At 39.4% G+C, this 22,662-nt stretch overlaps 1 protein-coding gene and 1 long non-coding RNA gene across 5 annotated transcripts in view; one reads left to right on the top strand and one right to left on the bottom strand.

Moving 5' to 3' along the window:
- ttc28 (tetratricopeptide repeat domain 28) overlaps positions 1–22,662 on the bottom strand; it is a 163,676-nt gene that overhangs the window by 64,982 nt on the left and 76,032 nt on the right. For all 4 annotated transcript variants that reach the window (XM_085414538.1, XM_085414540.1, XM_085414541.1 and 1 more), the window contains 3 exons: positions 11,205–11,352; positions 6,572–6,844; positions 6,364–6,494 (listed from right to left, as the gene is read on the bottom strand). In XM_085414538.1, coding sequence (XP_085270664.1) covers positions 6,364–6,494; positions 6,572–6,844; positions 11,205–11,352 — 552 coding nt within the window. The remainder of the gene's footprint in view (positions 1–6,363; positions 6,495–6,571; positions 6,845–11,204; positions 11,353–22,662) is intronic.
- LOC146666476 (uncharacterized) lies at positions 116–16,692 on the top strand. The gene is made up of 3 exons (XR_014912774.1): positions 116–482; positions 11,149–11,319; positions 15,728–16,692. It is a non-coding gene; the product is annotated as an uncharacterized LOC146666476 (long non-coding RNA).

Below are 22,662 nucleotides of genomic sequence, written 5' to 3'. Positions count from 1 at the left end.
CTTGTTTTTTATGTACTAAGAGTAAGTGTGTTTTGACTTTTCGGACAGATAAGTCACAGTGTCGGTAAGCTAGTGACATAACACGTAAAGTTTCAGCGTGAGTCTGCTGGGCTGTGCACGCATTAAGTTAAAGTGAGGCTAACCCAGCCGTTCGCTAATAAGGACTACTGTAGGCTGCCGTTTCGCTAATAAGGACTACTGTAGGCTGCCGTTTCGCTATAGTTGTGGAACGTAACAAGCTGCAGAGGATCGTTACCGAACTGGATAACGACGGACACACCCCAGATAGTCACTCTGAGTGCCCGCGTCACTCAGAGTACCTCTGGCAACGTGGGAAGCTAAAACAGGTAGCTTGTGGAGCACGTGGAGATCACGGACCTTCCTCATCTTTGTGCTACTGCATTCAGAGCGGAGTGTTTCTGACGGAGCTGAAGACAACTTGTTACCTGGATTAAGCTGGTGGGAATTGCACGTTTCACAAGGTACTGAGTTTATTTATTTTTTGCTCGTTGAGTGAAGAACTTCCGGTTGGGAGATCGTTTTGGATTTATACTGGAGCAATACAGGCCTGCAACGTAGGGTTTATCTCTGCCGGCTTTAGGTTTAGTTTGGGACTATAATTGTTTTATCACTGGTGGTTTACACTGTATGTGTGGAGATTCTGTGTACAGTGGGTAAATTGCTGTGTGTGTTTTTGGTTTGCCTGAATACTGAAATCTGCCATTTTATTATTTTCTTGTTTTCATTGTTTGGTAAATTAAAGGAGGGTTGCAATGCTCTACTTTAAATGGTGTATGACATGATTTACTGCACTATAGACACTAGTGTTAATTTTCGCGTGTAGTGCTACTGTTAAGGAATAAGCTTCATTGATCCCAGAAACAAAAGAGAAGTTAATTTAAAACATCGTACGAGAGTACACTAGAAAAAGAACCCAAAGCCCATTTATTTAATGGTATTGAGTAAATGAGGGCTACACATGTAACCACGTTACATGAAGTTGTTTGCCATTTTGGAGGTTTGGCAATCATGGTGACAATGTAGGATCAAATGAATAAGGCTCCCCTCACACAGACCCAAAAATCTACTTCTGATAGCTTTGGTCATTAGCATATTGCTGTGGTCTTAGTTTAAATTTGTTAGCATCTTATTCAGTTGCTCACCTGTAGGTAACTGTACTTCCTTCACCAGCAGTTACACTCCCCACAGTTGCTGGTCCACACATCACTTTCAGTGTGTATGTAGCTTAACACGCAACATAGAGGACTGCAATGGAGGGTACATCCATCTAAAACATCAAATATAAAACTACAAGACTGCTTAACCCATAATTACCAGAAAACCCAGAACTTAGAATGCTAGAATAATCACTGAAAGAAAGCTATAATGAAACTCTTCCAAATAGTAATCAAAATGAGAGCTGAAGAATAAGAGTGAAAAGCAAACTAAAAAGTCAACAAATAACAATAAGTAGAAGTCCTCATTGGCCTAACAAAATCTACAGACCATGACGTTAACAAATTATATTATTTTCCTGAGTACACAAAAGAAAAAAAGACATGAATAAACTGGAAGAAAACAGTGAAAGGAAAAACAGCATAATGACAGAAATGTAAATCAAATCAGACAAAAGCTCAAATATTTACTAATCTAGTTGCTACCAGAACTGTCTTCTATACAGTGTAAAGAAACCAGTGATCAGTATGGTTGTTTAGATTTATCCTACAATATTAAAACACCAATAAAATATTCCTTAAAATGAGCCACAAGCACAACTCATAAGATTCAACTACATATGAAATCCAGTGAGCCATAAATACATCTGCCATGACTCCATGTTGCACACTCACCAGCACACATATACACATTTGTATGTACACACTCTCACAAACATATGAAAGTTAAACGTAGGGAAACACACACCAACAACCTGACAGCTTTACTTTGTGCTTTTAGACGTAAAGTGGTCCGAAATCTAATCTGTAAAAACAATTTAATTAACTACGGTTTTCACAACTGTCCATAGTGTTTCAGGAGAATTGTGAGGTGTTTAGCTTTGGACTGGCATAATGAAAAACTGCTTTCCAGGAAAAGTTACAGAAGATAAGAGTATAAGTCAAAACAAGTGAATGTATAAGAGCAAATTTGAAGTTTGTTCTTTGGTTTCAATACATTTTTATGACAATGTAATTTCTCGCAAGATGATTATATGTAATTAAAGTTGTTCTTATTGTACATTATATACTTGATCAGCCATCACTCTAAAATATGAAATATATTTAAAATATTCTAAGTTAAGCTCCCAAAGAACAAATCAACAAATCATTGCATTACATAACATGCAGTCACTGCACGGATGCGTCATCACTGTGAAAAATTAATTGATTAGACAGAATCTCTTATGTCAGGGAGAAAGTTGAACAGAGATAAATATCTGCATGCCTTTTCTTTATTAAATATGTGATTTTAGGTTGGTGACAGTACCAAATCACAACAACAGTTGCCTTGAGGCGCTTTATACTGTAAGGTAAAGACCCTACAATAATACAGATATCAAATGACCTGTATGAGCAAGCACTTGGTGACACCGGGAAGGAAAAACTCCCTTTTAACAGGAAGAAACCTTAAAACCTTAGGCAAAACCAGGCTCAGGCTCATCCTGTCATGGCCATAGCTGGACTGGCCATCGGGCATACCGGGCATTTGCCCGGTGGGCCGCTGGCGATTTTTTGTTTTTATGGGCCGATGGTTTTTTTTTTTTTGTTTTTTGTTTTTTTTTAGGAAGGGTATATATATATATAATGAAAGGTGTTGGATTGGCCAATTGGTCATGATCGACTCTGGGCTGGACCAATTACAGCCGAGGAGGCTGGCTGCACCCTCCCCCTTCTTTAGCAATCACGTGATTTTCGCGCATTGCATGCCGGGAACTCGTGGCAAAACAATCCAAGTACCGCATCAAATGCAAACATTTGCAGCACCGCAAAACGTTCATTCTCCGGTTCCAATACCTTCTTTTTTTTTTCTTTGCCGCACAAAAAAGGAATGTACAAAACAAAAGGAGAATAATGCCGGTCCGTACAAAGACAGACTCGACGAAAAGACAAAGAAAAGATACGAGGAAAAATCAAAGGAGTGAAAGAGTGGACAAAAGACGTCAGCGTGCTGCCCAACTTTCACCACGCTCAGATTTATAATTATACGCTTCTTGGAGTGAGTGCATACACTCATGAACTTTAGTAACTTCAGGTCACTGCAACAAGCCCAGGTACAGTTTACCGACGGATGGGTACAGGACTTGAAATGCACCGTGTAGAACGAAAGACTATTGTACATATCATAAGTTTACCAGTCTCACAAATCGTCTTCATAAATACACATTCATTAACAGTTTATTAATAGGACCTTTAAGCTCAACGGTAATTAATTAGTAGTGGAAATAATTTCTGGTAGTGTAACAGTGTTTGTGGTATTATTCCACTTGCCACAAATATCAGTGTAATGGGGAAACAGCGCCCCCCTCTCGGTGTGGCTGGCTGCAGTAATCGCTGCCAGTCTGCCGTACGAGCCATACGAGAGGTGAGTTGTATTGTTCCGCACACAATATAGCTAAGTAGTACAGACACATAAAACATGTTTGATTAGCTGACGAGCACCGAGTGTAATAAGTGCTTAGTGGACACATGTCCAACACCAGTTTTATGTACTTTTCATTTGTTTATTAATGTGTGAAACTGTATGCTAAAGCGGAATGCTAATGAGATGTTCTGCCGTAGTGTGCTGTGCGGAGTGGTGTGTGGCGAGCCTGTGCACTGATAATACACCGTTGTTTCCATTCAGGTACATCATTTGTTGTTGCTGTTATTTTATTGTATATTAGAAATTGTAATATTGCTGCAGTAATCGCTGCCAGTCTGCCGTAGCCATACGAGAGTGTGCTGTGCGGAGTGGTGTATGGCGAGCCTGTGCACTGATAATACACCGTTGTTTCCATTTAGGAAATAAAGTGGCAACGATCGATCAGAGACTCCTTGTCTTTTTAAAAACACTACACAACGCAGAGTCGAGGAGTCTGTTTGGGCCGAACTGTTGCAGCGGGATGAAGCAGAAACCGGTTACAGTAGCATTACAGAAATGTAGCAGTGACAATAATATTGTATATTGTAATCGCAATGGACAATTAGTGATACAAAACAACTGTTTTATCCTGTGAATAAAAGTATATGTTTTTGTCAGTGTACCATGGTTATAACAGAAGCGAAACGCAATATTGTGTCAGAATAATTCACTATTTATGCACAATAAATAAAGGAGCATAGCGCGACAATTTCTGTTCAGCGCCAGACTTGCTTGTAACCTATATCACCAATTATGTTAAGAAAAATGACGTATTAACTACTACAAAACTCTGACCTTTGTGGGAATGCTTGGAACAGACTAACATGTGAGCTGGAGTGTTCTGAGACGTTATATTTGGTATATCCAGACCATCCATCGGCTCTTACTTCGGAAACATGGCTTAAAAAATTTCACTTCAACGACGTAATCCGATTTAAAAAAAAAAAAAAAAAAAAACGATCTCTTTACCCGTCGACTTCCTGTGGCTGTCATGCGACCGGCTATTGCAGTTAATAATAATACAACAGCTTCTTGCCATTTTTTGGGTTTCTTTTTATCGCTGTGTAACTGAGTTCAATTGAAAGCCTGCGTGCGCTAGTACCTCTTGCCACAAGTTCCCAGAATCCTTTGCGGTTTTATCCCTGAATGACGTCACATTTTCAATCTTTATCCTGGTGGGCCGGTCTCTAGTCAAAATGCCCGGGCCGATTTTTTGTCCCAGTCCAGCCTTGGTCATGGCTGTGCTGTGGCAGGCAGGATGTGGGACCCAGGTGCAGGACTCGAACGCGAAAAGGTAACGTAAAGTGGCAGCTTTATTCACTAGGAAAACTTGAATACTAGATCTAAGAAACAAAACATAATAACCGGGAGCTAGGAAACTAGGAACTCAGGAGACCAGAAACTAGAAAACAAAGAAACTAAAAAAGTAGGAGCTGACGAGAAAACAAACACGGAGACCAGGAGCAGCACAGAGAGGGTATGACGCGACAATGGGCAGAGGGAAACACAGGGAGTAATGAGGGAATGGGAAACAGAAAGGAAACACAACACTGGGACTAATCTGACGTAACGAGATGGGGAGGAAGCAAAACTGAGTACACTGAACACAGGACAAGGAACTATCAAAATCAAACAGGAAACACACGGACCGAAATGCAAGCTTAACACAGTGACTGGGGACACATAGAGAACATAGAAACAAGGGGGACTAGACATGAAACGTGGGACATGGGCACAGCACAGAGTAGACATGGGAACAGAGACTAAACACAGGCTGAGATAGAGACTAAGGGAGGAAGGACTACAGTCACTAAGAACATAAGAAATAAAGATAACCAAAACCAGCAACAACAATAATCAAAAAATATAATTCCAGAGTCTGAAACTAAATACTGGGTTGCAGACTCAGTGCCGTGACACATCCGGTGTCTCCCTGGATGAATTGGAAGCAATGACTGAGTCATTGGTTGGAAGAGGTGGTTGACATGAATGAAGTTTGAGACTTTATGCCTATACTGGTGCCTCCGAGATCCAAACCCAGAAAAGCGGTAGAAAATGGATAGTATGAAAATTTCTTTTTATTGTCATCATTAGAGTTCCACCTAGAGCTGAACAATAGACTGTGAAACTAAACTCCCTATATGAATGTGAACAGTCATTCTGTAGACAAGGGATAAGTCTTTTTGGTACCAGACGTTTGGCTGATTTCTGCTTATAATATGCTTTTGGTCTGAATTGCGTTGTCAAATCATGTTTTTGTTGAATACAGGTAAATGGTACATATGAGGAGCTCTTTTGGGGAGCAAAAGTACTTATCCACAGGTTCTGTCTGATGACATTTCAGCTTTTTATTTGTTTTTCTTAATTTATCACCCGTCTTAAAAAAAGATTTACACCAGCTGGTTGTTTCCTTTAGAGACAAGGTCATCAAATAGTATTAGATGTCATTTGGTATTAGATGTCAATATACATCTTATATTCTTTTCTCACTTTAAAAAATAATTACTTTCATCAATGTCTTTTTTTCAATGAGCAGCATACTAAATGTTCTCCTTAAGAATGAAGCTCTTTAGACAAATAACCTGTTGTTAATGTAATGTCAAGAACCATGTTAATATCCACTTTGCTACACAGCAATTGGACTGTTATTTCTAACCTGCTTCCTTCAGAAGCAAAACACATTTAAACCAAGATGAAGTGGGTGTATGTCTAATGTGTCTTATGAATACATGCATGCAAACTTACTTCTCTGTCCTTGAGCTTCATGGCCAGTACTAACTGGTTTCTGTGATTGGCCAGTGCTTCTCTGTAATTGCTTTTGGAGAAAAGGGCAGAGCCGAGGTTCCCATGAGCTCGACATTCCCCTGACTGGTCACCTGTGGAAGACGAATTTTACCTACACTGTAGCCGTTTTTCAACACACCATAAACTACTACTTTCAAGTTTTCCATACCTAGAGTCTTGGTCACCTCCAGGTCCTGTTGCATGTAGGCCATACTCTTCTCTATATTACCTAAAGACCAGTATGCAGAACTAAGGGCAGAGTAGACGGATCCACGCAGCTTTAGTGAGCACGTGCCAATCTTCAGCCCTGCCTCCAGGACTACAGCTGAGGCTCCATGGAAACCATGTGTCAGTAGCTCCTGGCCGATGACGGAGACAACCACAAACGGACTCTTGTCTAGCTTCATCTTCTGCAGCTGCTGGTAGGTGGGCTCAAGTGTGTCTGTGAAGATGTGACAGATAGACAAAAACACACAGGTGATTTAAGAAAATTCAATTATTTATCATTTTATGTGTTACAAACATTAATATGACCATTCTTAAGCGCCATTGGACAAGATACTGAGTGTGTGGCCTGAAAACTTCCTTGGCCCTGTGGCATTCGGCTGTGGGATTGTAGCATCCTGCTGATACAGAAAGAACACTACACCTGCCCTGGCTCTTTTTCTACACAGAAAGTAAAATAAAAGCAGAAGCCCTGGAACTTCTGTGTTTGTGCTCGTGCACACTTTCAAAGCAACACTATGCAACTTTTAAGAAGTAATATCACACTTACTCTTACAAGTAGAGACTTAAATTAATAAGCGATAAAATGCACCCACACTTAGAAGCAATGCTGGTAAAGCCTCATTAGGTCTGGCATGACCCATTTTAAGCTTATGTAAGCACACTTTAAAGTCTATATTGCTCTGTAAGTGCTGTGTAACTTCAGAAAAGTCTGAAGTTAAACAGCACAGAATCTTATATCCTTTTGCTACTATGTTATAGTCTCAGAGCAAACACACAAAAATATGCATCTGCTATCTGATGACAACTACATCTACAAAATTCTGCTTCACAGATGACATTTTCATATAATTTAAGCTAAATGTATGTAGCCTCAAACAACAGTTTTCTATTTAAAGACATAAAGGACTTAAGTTCCATGTTCCATGTTTTGGAAAGATTGCAGCACATCTCAGCTTTGTGTTCAACTCTGTGTGCAAGCAGGCGCGCGTGTGTCTCCTTCACTATGTGAATATCATAATGAAGCAGACACACAGAGCAGACATGAAGTAAAGCTATTGTTATTCAAGTTGATCGCAACTCTTTGGGGTTCTATGCAATTAAACAATCCCTAAATTGGAAAACGATTGCTTGTGGAACATCTAGGAGGAAAAAAAATCCACATTCACCCATAACAAAGTATGTAATTGAAATTGCTGCTGCTGAAAGGGACTAACTGAAATATTTTTACAAAAACAAATATATCTATTCCAAGTTCAATACCCCCTCCCAACCCCCCAAAAAACAAAACAAAACAGTTATCTTGTGTCAAAAGTCATATTTTGTAGTATTTGAGATGAACTGTAGCAGTTGCCATTTGCATTTTTCGAGTCTTTCATTCTGCTTTGTCAAACTGAAAAGTTTTGTTTATCAGGCTAATCTGAGGAGGACCTAGTAGATAGCGTTCTGTTACAATTGTCTACCCTAGAGGCCTAGAAAGACAGAGGAGCCTCCTACTCTTTCATGCTGATAACAATGCAGCTCCTTAGTGTGTGTGTACTGCACACTATACTGACATTCTCTATGGTCCAACATGTTGCCCTGCCTACTGCTTACTCAAGCATTGCAACTCAATTTTACTTGGAGGCTTGCTTTGAAGATTATAAGAGATCAAGTTTTGAAGGGTGCTGCCCTTGGGTGGGAGAACAACCTCCTGCAGTGCAACAGACCTGCGGGAGAGCTTTGCTGTAGTCCAGGCTGGACTCAGTTATGATATACTGTTTGCTGCTGCCACTGATTCAAACATACTGTCATCATTTTCAAAATGTGCATTTTTTGTTTTCCATCTACTCCATTCTTCTGGCAGCGCTACTGCTTAAACTTTGAAACAATGTCTTTTGTTTTCTGTTGTAAATTTCTAATTTGAAACATGATAAAGTCCATTATCAATAGCCTTGTGCTCAACCCCACTGGATACACAAGTTGGACCTCAAAGGGAAATAAGATGAAGGGAGGTTGGCTGGTGCAAGAACACATGCAAATGCCCAGCTCTAATTCAGATACAGCTGAAGGGCAAAACAACATAATCCAGTGCAAATTCTAGCCTGCAAACCATTCTTGATTGTTTGTACTTTTCCTTCATCTTTGTGTGCTGTTGAGACCTACACATAAAAGTACACTGTGAACTGTGGGGTGGTTAGATCAATGACACATGAGAATCTACCTTGTAAATATTTCATCATGAACCCTGCGAGAAGCAAATTCATGTGAATAAACATAATGATAAAACTAACCTAGACCCTTCAGTGTCCACAGCGCTTTAATTTAAGGATGTTTGTGAACTTCCTAAATCTGGAAGAGGACATAATCAGGAATTAATCAGAACACATAAGTTTTCTGTGCTTCAGAAGTGTGTACACCCACTGAAATCTTTCAAATGTCAGTCATTATTTCTAGAAATTAGTATTTGGCCTTAAAATTAGCATTCCACCTCTGTGGCCCGCTTCAGCCGCTGGCAATTGCTGTCTGCAATTAAAGAAGCTGCAGTTTACGATCTGTCTAAAATGTAATCTCGGCGCTGAAGTGTACCTTTGACTTAATCAAAAACCCACAAAATTCAACACCAATAGAAATGGAATGTAACAAAGTACATATACATTATAATTCTGCTCTACTACATTTCTCGGAGGCTAATGTGCTCATTTATCCCACAGCTCTATTTGTGTATCAAATTACATTTTTTCATAACCGTCTTGCTCAGTATCTACAGTTTGGGGTTTAAAAGTAAAGATGATGCATCCCTTTATGGCAGAGAATTATTTTTCTATTTTACTGGCTTTAATTAAAAAAAAAAAAAAAAAAAAAAATTCTCCCCTATAGCCTTTTTTAATTGCAGTTTGGTCCATATAAAGCTATCAAGTCATAAAGCCACCAAGTTTCCTATTTATGACATTCTGTGTTACTGTATTTTGCCTGCTACAAGCCTGTTTAAACACGACTCTGTTGTTTATTTGTATGCATGCTGGACATGTGGAGGTCTATAGTGCAACTACAACTGGACAGGTCCAAATTTTTTGTGGGCCGACACAGCGGTACAGTGGGTAGCAATGCTACCCACAACAAGGAAGAAGGTCCTAGTTCAATTCAATTCAATTTTCAATTCAATTTTATTCATATAGCACCAAATCACAACAAAAGTCGCCTCAAGGCGCTTTATATTGTACAGTAGATACAGAGAAAAAGTTGCCTGGGGTCTGTCTGTGTAGACTTTGCATGTTTTTTTGCCATAGTCCAAAAACATGTTGGCTAAGTCAGCTGGGGCTACAGCTTCCAAACAGTAAGGATAATGGATGGATATTTGGACAGATGGTTGGTTTTCCTGCTTTTGCTTTGGCACAGATTTTATACCAGATGCTCTTTCTGACACAATCCTCCCATTTTGTCTGGGCTTTAGGAGTACTCTACCTTACAATCACTGTAATCACATTACATTTTTTCATAGTGCATTATTGTACTAAATTCAACAATCACTTTACAGTAACAATTATGTAATTCTTTGTGTTACAAAGATTTTGCCTAACAAAGCTATATTTCTTGAGGGTTCAAGAACTGAAGGAAAGTTCAGCTTCAACAATCAAATCGTATTTATTCAAATACACCAGTGCTGCTGCCTGTCAATCAAATTATGTTATGACACGTAAACATAACTTGTATCTAGTTGTTGGTCACTTCAGAGAATCATCACCCTGTTATGCTGTTGTTGTATAAGCAAATTTATAAAAGGCAGCTAGATTGGCTAATCCTTACTCCTTTAATCTGTTAGGTTGTGTTCTGCTCCAGCCTAAATATAAGGCACACCCACAGTCAAGAGCTGAAACAACATGTGAATCCTGCCTATGTCTCAGAAAAATCATACCATGTCATATATACCTATTCATTTTTTACCTTCCTTAACTTAGATGGCTTCAATAATGCTATGTTGACAGCATTAATACTGTAACTTGCTCACTCACTCACTCACTCGCTGTACCTGAATGTAAATAAATATGACTGTGGGAGACACCAGACAACAACAGTCTTTATAATTGGCAGTAGATGTGACACCTGTCACTTCATTGTCAAGAAGATTCATCTGAAGCAGGAATGGATGAGAGTCATTCCTTTACTTCCACAAGTGGAAGCTGGCGATGACTACCTTTTATCTCCACGTTTCTCTTTCCGTTCTATCTAAGATGCTTGTTTTATGCATTTTCTGAATCTCTCTTTTCTCTATATATCTCTCATCTCTTGTATCAAACATGCATCCCTTTCTTTGTGCGGCCTGAATCATCAGAGGGATCTTTTTATTTTTTTTCACATCCTAGTCCCGGAGGAGGGCTACTGAATAAAAGAATAAAAGAAAAGTAATAACTTGGCAGTTTCCCTAGTGCATACATCTAACTTTCCTTGCCTACAAGTTTTCCAGCACAAAATTGTAGTTTTCTGCTTATGATGTTCTTTTGTTTGTCTCTCCCCTTGTAAATGTGAGTCATGTTGTTTCAGATGTGTTGGCACAGTGAGAGAAAGGCGGAATGAAGTCCGGTGTTAGACATGCCCACCTCTTAGAGGCGACTTCATGGCAGCCTCCACCATACCAACAAGCAGCTGGAGACTCTTGGGGTCTTGGGCGAGGCCGGAAGCGAACGCTGCCAGGGCATCGGCATGACGACCCAGGTACTGTAGGGCAACACCCTGACGAAAGTAAGCCTGAAAAGAAAAAACACAATTATAATTTTTTTTACATTTTTAAATTTCATATTTTTTGACATTTTGAAACACTTGTTTATTTCTCTTCTGAGGTTTGTTGAAATACTGCAAAAATATATAACTGCAGTTTTATGCAAAACAGCAATAAAGCTACACGTATACATAAAAGGGCATAGCGGTGATTAATTTAGCAAAATGCTAAATGGACGGGTACTTATATAGCACCTTACTATTCACTTTCAGCACTTTATATTACAGGTCTTATTCACCAAAGCAGACACGCATTCATACTGCACTCTTTTTTCTTCTTCTATGCCTAAGTGCTTCTTATCTAACATTCACACACACACTCGCACTCTGGTGTATCCAAAAATATGGTGACACATGGAGTGGAGGAGCTGGGGATCAATACACTAACTTTAGACCATGTTTAATACAAACATTCACCATATTAACACTACATAACAGAACTTTCACTTTAAATGGTCTGTTTGGTTCTTTGTTCACACCATGAAAAGTTAAGTTTAAAAAAAATGTAATATCCTTATTTATCATATTTATCTCTAAATGTGGATTGTTGCTTTGAAGTCTGACTGTTGAACAAAGACATTATAAATATTACAAGTTTTGTTTCTTCATTTATGTCCTTAACACTTGGGATTCGACTGTACTGTTAGCTCCACTGTTAGGGAATAGCCTCCTGTTCAGCAAGCCAGAAGTCTTTCCATTTTAGATTTTTACATGACTGTCTTTGAGAAGGCTCTGAAAAAGATCCAATAGTTTAAACATTTACAGAACCCATTCTGAATAAGGAGAACAGTTACACTTGATAGTTAACAGAGTTTGGCACAGCTGTTTTTGTTCTATGGTTCCAACAGCTGTATTTGAATTGTTTAAAAGCACACAGAAAACTGTGCTCTTCTCTAAAACATTTTTACTTTAGTCTAATCTACTTGCTAGTCCACACACTACTGTACTGTTTGATTTATTTGCACATATGTGTTAGCCATGCATCTATTATCCTAAATGTTCCCTAATGAAACCTGTTCTATTTATAGATTTTTGATTTGCTTTGATATTTGGTCATCAAACACAGCAAGACATCATTATTCAGTGTCTGAAAAACTCAGGTACATTAGCTGTAGTTGTTGGGTCTGCGCTTCCACAGCCCCACTGGTTTAGAGACTTATTCCCGATAACGAAGCAAGATGAACACCTCAACCAGTTTTTCACATGCTAGCAAGGGAAGGATCTCAGAGCAGCCCTTCTGCCCTCGGTGTAAGACCACTTCGAAGAACAATCACCCCACAGCAGCCTTTTATTTCTGTGACACACAGTTTCACAAACACTCATTGTAAAAATCCCCCTATGGTGTCAGGCACTAGGTGTGTGTGTGTGTGTATGTATGTATGTGTATGGATGTGCACGTGAGAGTGTGAGTTTGTGTCTGGGGGTGCGTTGGTGTGACCTCCTGTCCACAATAGGGTCATAAAGGCAGGAAGTTTACTAAACAAGAAAACAGAACCCTCACATAGGATGTGCTCCTATAAAAGACTATAGCCTCCTCCACCAACACGCTGGGGAGAGAGTCAGAAACAAAGTAATGTCTTTGACCATATAGTTTGAACCAAGCCTTACAAATTTAAGTACAATAATGGCAACATTTAACAATTTGACTCCAACAGTAGTAAAAACAACCTTTGGATTAAAAATAACTTTTTAAGAAGTGCTCAGTGATTTTCACATAACCTTAAATAATGAAAAGGTCGAGCACCGATGTGGCATTTACACATTGGTTACACACTCTTTCCATATAACACACAGCAACATGCATTTCATTAGGACCCCTTGTGCATTTCACAGCTGGATTAGAGACAATGCATCATGACATCAGATTCATGAAGACAACTCAAGAGACGGCACGTGCAACACAAACATATCTTCTTCTCTCACTGCTGACCTTACTGTAACCTAATTGTCTTGCCCCCTTCTCTCTTCGCCTTCATTCCTCTTCTTTTTACTTCTCATTTATCATCCAACCCCCCCTCCCCCCATTTAAGCACAAGCTCTCATGACAGTGAGTGAATTAAGACAAAGAGGAGATCAATTAGATTACATGCTAGCTGCTGTCCCGCCTGCCACTTTCTACAGCCATGCCGTCTTTGTCCCATCCTCATCTTCAGACAGCTTCATTGAAACAAATGGAGTCTGAGGTCAAGTCTCAGTGCAGAATGTGAACAGACCACGGTGTCATTTCACTGATGATTAACACGAAAGTGATTTAAATGGTTGGTAATTACAGCTGAGGCCATATGCCTTAACACACTCATTATGAAAATGCCTCAGTCAGTCACAGCAGGCTAATATTATAATATTCTCTATTTGTGGAGCACTTTTCAAAAAATCAGAGTCAAAAGTTAAATTGCTACAAAATATGAAATACTTAAGCTGTCCAATTAAAGTGAGTTTTAAGAAGCTGGTTTAAGGTTTTAATGTTGTGGATCGTTGAGCTATCTGAGTTCATATTGCCGGCAAAATCCTAGAGTTTGTTCTCAAGTCTCCGTCCACTAGTGTTCCTAACCTGATCTCTCTTTGTACATAGATTTCTTGGACCTGTCCCTTAACCAGTTTGGAGTGTCTGTTTGTCGGAGTGGCATAGAGCGTGGAGAAGTGTGAGTGGCAGAAGAGGAGTGATTGTGTGAGCAAGAAGAGGAGAACAGAGACTGTGTGGATTCCCCACTTTCCCCCCTGGAACCCTGTGCCCCCTTTCCCTGCACCTGTAAATATACTGCACCATGCAGTTAATCCCCTTTGACAGTTTTCCAACAGTCTTCAAGGTGTTCTCAGAGATGCTGAGCACTTGTTGGCCCTTTTGCCTTCACTCTGCGGTCCATCTCATCCCAGACCATCAGAACTGGGTTTAGGTCAGGTGACTATGGAGGCCAGGCCATCTGGTGCAGCCCTCCATTACTCTCCTTTTTGGTCAAATAGCCCATATACACTCTGGAGGTCATCGTCCTGTTGAAAAATTAATGATGGTCCAACTAAATGCAAACTGGATGGGATCGCTGCAGGATGCTGTGGCAGCCATACTGGTTGAGTATGCCTTCAGTTTTGAATAAATCCCCAACAGTGTCACCAGCAAAGCACCCCTACACCTCCTCCTCTATGCTTCACAGTGGGAACCATGCATGTAGAGACCATACGTTCACCTTTTCTGTGTTGCACAAAGACATGGCAGGGGGAACCAAAGATCTCAAATTTGGACTCATCAGACCAGAGCACAGATTTCCACTGGTCTTTCATTCCTTATGTCTCTTGGCCCAAACAAATCTCTTCTGCTTGTTGCTTTTCCTTAGTAGTGGTTTCTTAGCAGCTATTTGACAGTAAAGGCTGATTTTCGCAGTCTCCTTTGAACAGTTGATGTAGAGATTTGTCTGCTACTGGAACTCTGTGTGGCATTTATCTGGGCTCTAATCTCAGATGCTGTCAACTTACAATTTCTGAGGCTGGTGACTCAGATGAATTTATCCTCAGTAGCAGACTTGACTGTTGGTCTTCCTTTCCTGGGGCGGTCCTCATGTGAGCCAGTTTAGTCGTACAGTAGATGGTTTTTGTGACTGCCCTGGCTGTTAGCAATTTTCCGAATTGAGTGACCTTCAGTTCTGAAAGTAATGATGGACTGTTGTTTCTCTTTATTTAGAATTTATATTATGGTGAGAACCAATCAGCTAATAGTTGTCAGGGCTGTGAGCTGTGTACCAACCTGCATTCTGCACAACACAACTGATGGTCCCAACCATATTAAGAAAGCAAGAAATTCCACAAATAAACTCTGACAAGGCACACCTGTGAAGTGAAAACAATTTCAGGTGACTACATCATGAAGCTCCTTGAGAGAAGACCAAGGGTTTGCAACGCTGTCAACAAAGCGTGTTTCAGTGTAGCTATTTTCAGGAATCTAAAATATAAGACATATCTAGAGTTATTTATCATTTTTTCTTTGCTACATAATTCCACATATCTTGTGTCATATATTTGATGTCTTCAGTATGTATCTACTATGCAGAAAGTAGTAAAAAATAAAGAAAAACCATTAAATGAGAAGGTGTGTCCAAACTTTTGACTGGTAGTGTATATTTTAAAAATACATTTAGAAATTATAAGAACTCTTTCATTAGGAATATCATAGATGTACTCCAAAATGATTGTCAAATAATGGGTATATAAATACTGAATAAATGCTTTAAAGTGGCAGGATTAATTCCAACAGCTCTAAGTCATTCCTGTTGACAACCACAACTTAAACCATAACACCAGGCAATCAACATCTGTTGATTAAATTAACAAATTTTCTGGTTCTCTTGGTTCTCAGTGACAACTGGATCACATCTTGGAGAAGCTCACTGCAGTCGTGAGTTCTCAGATTCGGCTCTTTGAGCACAAGAATGACAACATCACGTCAGCGTAAGCTCACGGCTCTCCAACGGGAGATTGAGAGACCAGTGTCGGACTGTTAGAACAACTTTAAATTCCCATGAGTTGTTCGCACTAAAGTAAAAACCACCATCACTTCATGCGGATACCCCTTCAGCGCCAGCTGCGGTCTCAAGGCTGGAGCTGAACAACAACACCCTGATATGGATTGTGTTTAGACTGTTCTTCCCATTCTATGCAAGGCCACCCGGGTTGGCTGGAAGACTGTTTACTTAGCCTGGCAAGGCTAAGGACACTGTCTCAACTGAACTCTGGACACACACACACACACACAGACATATATATACACATGCAGATGTACACTCATCCCCCCTTACCCCTCCAAACGCCTTCGACGCTTATTCCCTTCTGATGCTGACGGTGGATCAAGGAGTCTGGCTGTCTCTCACCCTTTACCCATCCCTGTTGCTTGTCATGTGTTTCTTTGGTGTATTAAGAGTTTTTTCATGTGCTATGTGCAGAGGTGTTTTTTTTTTTCTGTTCTCAAACTGATCTCCCTATTGGAGCTCAGTCTGGGGGGAGTTAGTTTTTTCTCCTTATCTTTCCTCATGTGGTGCTTTTCCATTGTTATACCTCTCTGACCTGTCTTCCCCATGTGATGTTTTCGTGTAATCTATGTATGGTCGGAGGGAAAGATGGCGCCGCCATTGCGTGCAATAGGTCGGCAGCCTTAACATGAAATTTCCCCTTGTGGGACTAATAAAGGTATCTTATCTTATCTTATCTTATCTTAATAAACTGTGTGTGTCTGGGTCATGCACTAGACTGGGAAAAAAATTTAATTTCCATTTGATAATTGTATCTATTGTAAAGTAGTATCAACTACCAGCAATGATGCCAAGTGTCCGTGCTGGGGATAGAGATATAGCAACCTGGCCTCTGACCCTCATGCAGGCTGGAGAGGATAGAAGAGGAGCTAGACTGGGATGTAGTGCTGGGGTGACATATGGACACCCCACCTGTGTGCCTACCTCTACTTAGCACTGCCCCTCAAAACTGTTGCCTTCATGCTGATCTGGCTAGTGTGTGGAGGATGCAGTGTTTCTCATTTAGGCATTCATGTTCTATTCTGGACCTTCTAGGGGGAAAATCCAGTCAAAAAGGATAATTATATCAGAGGAGGAAAGTTATAATCACAGTGATGATCATTATCTCTGCATGAGCAGACAAGCAGCATAATGGGTAAGGTTGAGTAGCATGTGTGCGTATGGGAGTGAGAGAGTGAGGATGAGAGGTTAAATCTATATAGGTGTGTGTGTGTGTGTAAGAACGTTCTACCCCTATCAGTGGCGTAAACATGCCAGATCCAGACAGAAAATGACAGCAGGAAGAGTCTGCCTCCACCACCACCTCCAGCCTCCTGCTCACACACATCCTGCCTATTAGCTCAGTCTGGCTACGCTGCCCACTAAGCACATGCAGGGGGTGCAGACAGCCTTACAGAGACACACACACAACACCACCACCTCGTGAACACAGAAACACACTCTTGGTATCGTTTATTCATTCTTTCTCTCAGCGGTGTTCTGGAACATCTCTGAAAAATCCTGTCAGATTACAGAGTCTCTTCCCAAGCTGCTGCGGTTATGTCTGGTTTGCAGGTATTTCACACTGATTCCCAGTTGAGCACTTAGACGGGCCCTTTAACATGACAGGTGAGCTGACATGTTTTCTTTGTTCATACTTACGTAGAACTCAAACATTGTTTATGTTATTAATTTAAATATTTTTAAAATACCAAATGATTACCAACAAAGATTTAAGTGAATCTACAGGTCCCCTACCTTTCTGAGTTTTTAGAGATTTTCAGCATAGAGATAAACTGTTCGTTTCATTGATTTACTGTGTGGTTCAATCTTGCTGCTGTCATAGAAAAAAAAAAGAAAATTCTGTACACAGACAGAATCAGTGAACACAGTGGGGCATTTAGTAGCTAAAAAGATATTTCTTTAGAGAGTAGATGGGGACAACCAAAAGTGCTAAAAGAGACTCAGGACTGAACTTTGACCAGTGACCAGAAAAGCGGTCTTAAATGACTGCCTGTGTTCCGCCCATAGACTTTATAAAAAGATGAACATATCCACCATAACATCACTCGCTGGATGTAAACTCTGCATTTTGAAGCCTCAATGTTATAGTGAAGCCAGAAGTGACCATATGCACCTAAATTTGACTGTATCATGGTAGATGAATAAAAATGGACAAATTTGTTGGGAACTATTTTACAGTAACAAAATTACTTTATATCATACTTTAAATGTTTAAAAAGTAGCCTGTTGAAAAACAAATGAATTTGATATGGCTGTCATATATTATACCTGTGAACACAAAGAGAGATCCCCAGTGCTTTACTGAATTTGTTATTGACTAAAATAACAGCAAGTCAGTAAAGACCTGTTAACAGACGCCTTTAAAATTACAATTACTGTTTACCTAAAACTAGTGCTATACTGTACTGCATCAAATAAAAACTGCACTACCACAAAAGCCACAAGTACGAAAGAAAAAGTTGGCTGGTTGAAATGTCGTTTGCACCAGAGAACTAGATTATTCAGGATTTTTATATTTAGTATTTAGAGCAGATTGTTTTTCAGTGATTTCTTGTTTCTTGATTCATTTCGTCGTTACTGTTTAAAATAAATATGATGTGATAGTGTTACTGGCAGAGTATTTCAGTTAAGTAAAAGTCTAAATGTTTGAGGTGTTGCTGTATTGTGACTTGGGACTTAATATTGCTTTAAGAAGGTGAGCTATTTTTTCCATTCTTTACTTTCATTGCTTTTTAAAAAGTCTTATCCAAGTTTCTGAAAGACCCGTGAAGTACACAAATAAAATGAAACAAAAGTGGAGATGTTGGTGATATCTTTTATCTTTATTTCTCTGAAATTTCACCAATGGGGCTTAGTTTGTAATGAAAGTTTTTATAAATGACATTAGACCAACTTTACGCTTTGATTTACACTTAAATCCCTGTTCAAGAAAAGTAAAGATAGTAATTAATTAATAATTAAAAAGAAAATAAAGCCGTTAGAAATAAAGGTAAGGACTCACTAAATATGTGACACAAAATCCTACACCTACATTACCTACTACATACACAAATGCTTTGTTCCATCCATTTTAAACAATAACCAATGACCAAGTTAGAATCACCAACTGACCGAACAGGTGTGTTTTTGTAATATATTTATCTGTCTGGCAACTGCTGAGACATTTTGTCTGAAGCAAAGTGTCGAACCAGCAAAAAATAATAGTAGATCGAATCAAAGAAACAAAGAAAATGAAGGTGAGAGATGGTGACTGAGAGAGGTGCTGTGTGTCAGAGCAAAGGATGCTCACCAGATGAACAGCTGCTTCAATTACTGCTCGTAACTCACATTAATCGAGAACAGATGGCAGCACAAGTGGCGAGAGAGAGAGAGAGGATCCCATAAACGAGACATGATAGAGATTGATGTCTTTGGAAATCACAAAATCTCCCTCCAAACACACAACAAGATCTTCATTCTCATTTTATCTCGAGCCAACATGGAGTAAAAAAACTCTTTTTTTTACCACTTTGTTGCTGACTGAACTGATTTATGTTTTAGAAGCTACAGAACAGCGGGGATCAAAAAGGGGCTAGGGGATAATAGCCACTAAACTTTTAAAATATAGCCAACAAAAGAATATTCGTATGTTCAAAATGAAGTATCATAATTAGTTAGTGACATAACTTAAAGTCTTGATCAGTCCTCCAGTGCCAGCTTAGCGAAAGATGCTATATTATAAACATAACTTAAGTTACAACAAGAACAACATCCGACCTGAGGGAAATTATTCTCTTTGTTGAAAGTTGCTGATGTCACCTGGCCATTGCTAAACAACAGCAGCTTCATTTTGCTAAGCCAATACCCCACTTATTCCACAGTGGGTGATAAAATGACATGCTGTGTGAGTTGTGAGCTGTGTGCTGTGTACTGTAAGACCTACAGAGTGAGATCATTATTTAGGAGCGTGAGACGTTCTGAGGGAGTCATTAAAAACAGCAATCTGTATTGTAAGGATGTCTCTTTGCAGGGTTTAATGCACATTATTACCAGGCTGAAGTATGATTAAACCCTGTGAATCCAAACGAGCAGATTTCTACAGCAGTGTACAGTTACTCACAGGCTGGGAATTAGCAGCCCTCCCATCTTGCACAGCAGTGTGATTCAAACAGCTTCTCTTAAAAAACTAGTCAGCCTGTAAAGTATTATGGTAGATGAAAATGGTGCTGAGTATGCATCTTCACAGAAAACTGGAAACACATAATCCAGTATGGATAAGAAACAAAGAGACAAAAACCTAATTAGAATTTTTAAATCTGACTTTGTAAGTAGGAAAAGCACAAACATTGGGTGGTGAAGATTAGGAGGTAATTGATCCTGCTTGTCCACAAACAGACAGACATCTTCAGTGGCAGAAATAAAAGTACAATGCCATAGGAAAATAAAACTTTTTGTTGTGAGTCATTCTGCTGTTGTTAAACAACTGTTTAGCATCATACTGCAGAATCATTTGTTTGGGTTGGATGTTGCCATGCTATATAAAGAAAGATACAGTAGGCCATAAAGTAGAAAAAAAAGATTAAAACCCCAATTATCTTATCTTCTTTCTGATCATAACTTACTAAATGAACATTATTTGGGTTATAACATAAAACTAGTGAGACCAAAGATCAAGTGAGCAGAATGGTTGTTTTTACATAGACCTCCTGCAATTTGAGTTTGTCTAAAAAAAAAGAAAAGGATTCACCTACTGGCAGTCATTAGAAAGGCAGATCAAAAGCACTTCTGCATTGGGTAAAGTGACTCCAGTGGTGAAAATTAAAGTCGATGTGCAACTGCCACAAACATAAGATCTTCAAATCAGATTGAGGCTAGCTCCAAATGTGAGCTAGTCCCTATACACTCTCAAAATGCCTATGAATCTCATACACACACACACACACACACACACACACACACACACACACACACACACACACACACACACACACACAAAATTGTTCCCCGGTTAGTCTGCATGAATATTAATCATTGTTTCACTGGGACACTAGCTAAGATGCAATAATTGAGTTAGAGTGGCCATAACTACCATTTCCACTGGGACCAATAAAGATGTTACACGGCCAGCTGTGGGCTCTTCCACACAGGCCAGCAGAGGCAGTCTAATGGCTTTACAAGTCTGTGCAGTAGAGTGTTTGAGTCAAAAGCCAACTACCAAAAAACCAAAAAATTTTTGAGATGGAGATGCAGATCCAGAGACTTAAAAAATTGAAAAAAGGATTTTAAAAGCACAAAGGTCAAGGACAAGGATGATTTCATCTCTCTTTTGTGCATGTGTTCCTGAGTTTGCACTGATGTTAACATGTCTGAGTGTGGGTAACACATGCAGGGTCAAGACAGACACCTCTGGCATCATATGTTGAGGGACCACAGAATTTATCCGGATTCAATGGTTGAGGCGTCGCTGTCTGTCTGATGTAATCAGTCCAAGGGTAGCCACAGGTCATTAACTATGTTTGGCATGGAAAAGACACAACTGGGCTGCAACGTAGAGTTATTAGTAGACACAGAAGTGTCATTAGTGTTTCTTGGTTCATTTCACTCATTATACACACACCAGTGAATCAAAACACTATGATCAGTCACACATGAAGACAACAAAAATGATATTGTAACAATGGATCCTGAAAAGCTAAGCAACATTATTAGACCATAAAGAGTTAGTTTTCATACTGAGTGTGTTAGTTACAGGAGAAAAGACCTGATCAACTTGATGAGGGTCAGATTGTATTCTCTAAAACAGTAAGTTATTATCTGGTGTTCCAAGTCAACCAAATGACAGTGGCCCAATAGAAACTATGAGCCAGCAACAAATCTGATCCAGACTTAAAGAAACTATATTTCAACTTGTTTATACTATAAATGTCTGCTCCCACTAAAACATGCTGTTAAAACAAAAATATTGTCAGTTTCAAAAATCCTAACCGTTTAAGACATATCAGGGCATATGATACCACAGCTATAAATGCATAGATTTCATGAAGACAGACCAACACAACATATTACACAGGACACATTTCTTTAAAATAATGCAGTACTTTACTCAGTTACTCCCAGGAGAAAATAATTTGTTACGGTACTTTTCATGTTACTTATGCATTTCTCTGTAAAATGACTTGAAACACACTGCCTCATAATTACCATTTATCAATATAAACCTATAGGCTACAGTCCCACACACTGATATGGAGGTGGCTATCTTCGACTGTATCCCAATTCAGGTTCTGCAGCCTTAAAGTACGCAGCCTTAACGGTCCACACGGGCCGCATACTCAAAGACCGCTAAGGCCGGAAGTGCGAGGCTTATGAAATGGGACAGTCTAGCCTCCGTTGTGCTGCCCAGGTTGCCAAGCAACCATGATACTAACAGCTGGAAATGTTTCATACAGCTTTGCTTGACAGAAATGAAGGAGAAAATCTTTTGTTCATTTGTTTGTTTGTTTCTACATGAGCTTTGATTTGATAAGTATCTGAGGCTGAGACCACGGGACTGTGAAATCATGATTATTGGGCCTCATTTCTGTGCTGAACAGTCATTTTAAGATTAGCTAGTAAATAACAATTAGCTGATGTTGTTCATGAGACTAAAGTCATCTCACTTTGGTAATGTAAATATAATATGGCCAATATTAAAGTTATTATTTCAATCATTATTAGTTATTACAGCAGTGAATGAACTCTGTTTCAAATACTGAGCTTCAGTAAAGATTCAAGCTGCATTTAT

Source organism: Rhamphochromis longiceps, linkage group LG7 (genome assembly GCF_057381845.1).
Source record: "Rhamphochromis longiceps isolate RC_006_pf linkage group LG7, R_longiceps_female_GT1.1, whole genome shotgun sequence".
NCBI classification, from domain to species: domain Eukaryota; kingdom Metazoa; phylum Chordata; class Actinopteri; order Cichliformes; family Cichlidae; genus Rhamphochromis; species Rhamphochromis longiceps.
This window is presented reverse-complemented; position numbering and strand designations above follow the sequence as displayed.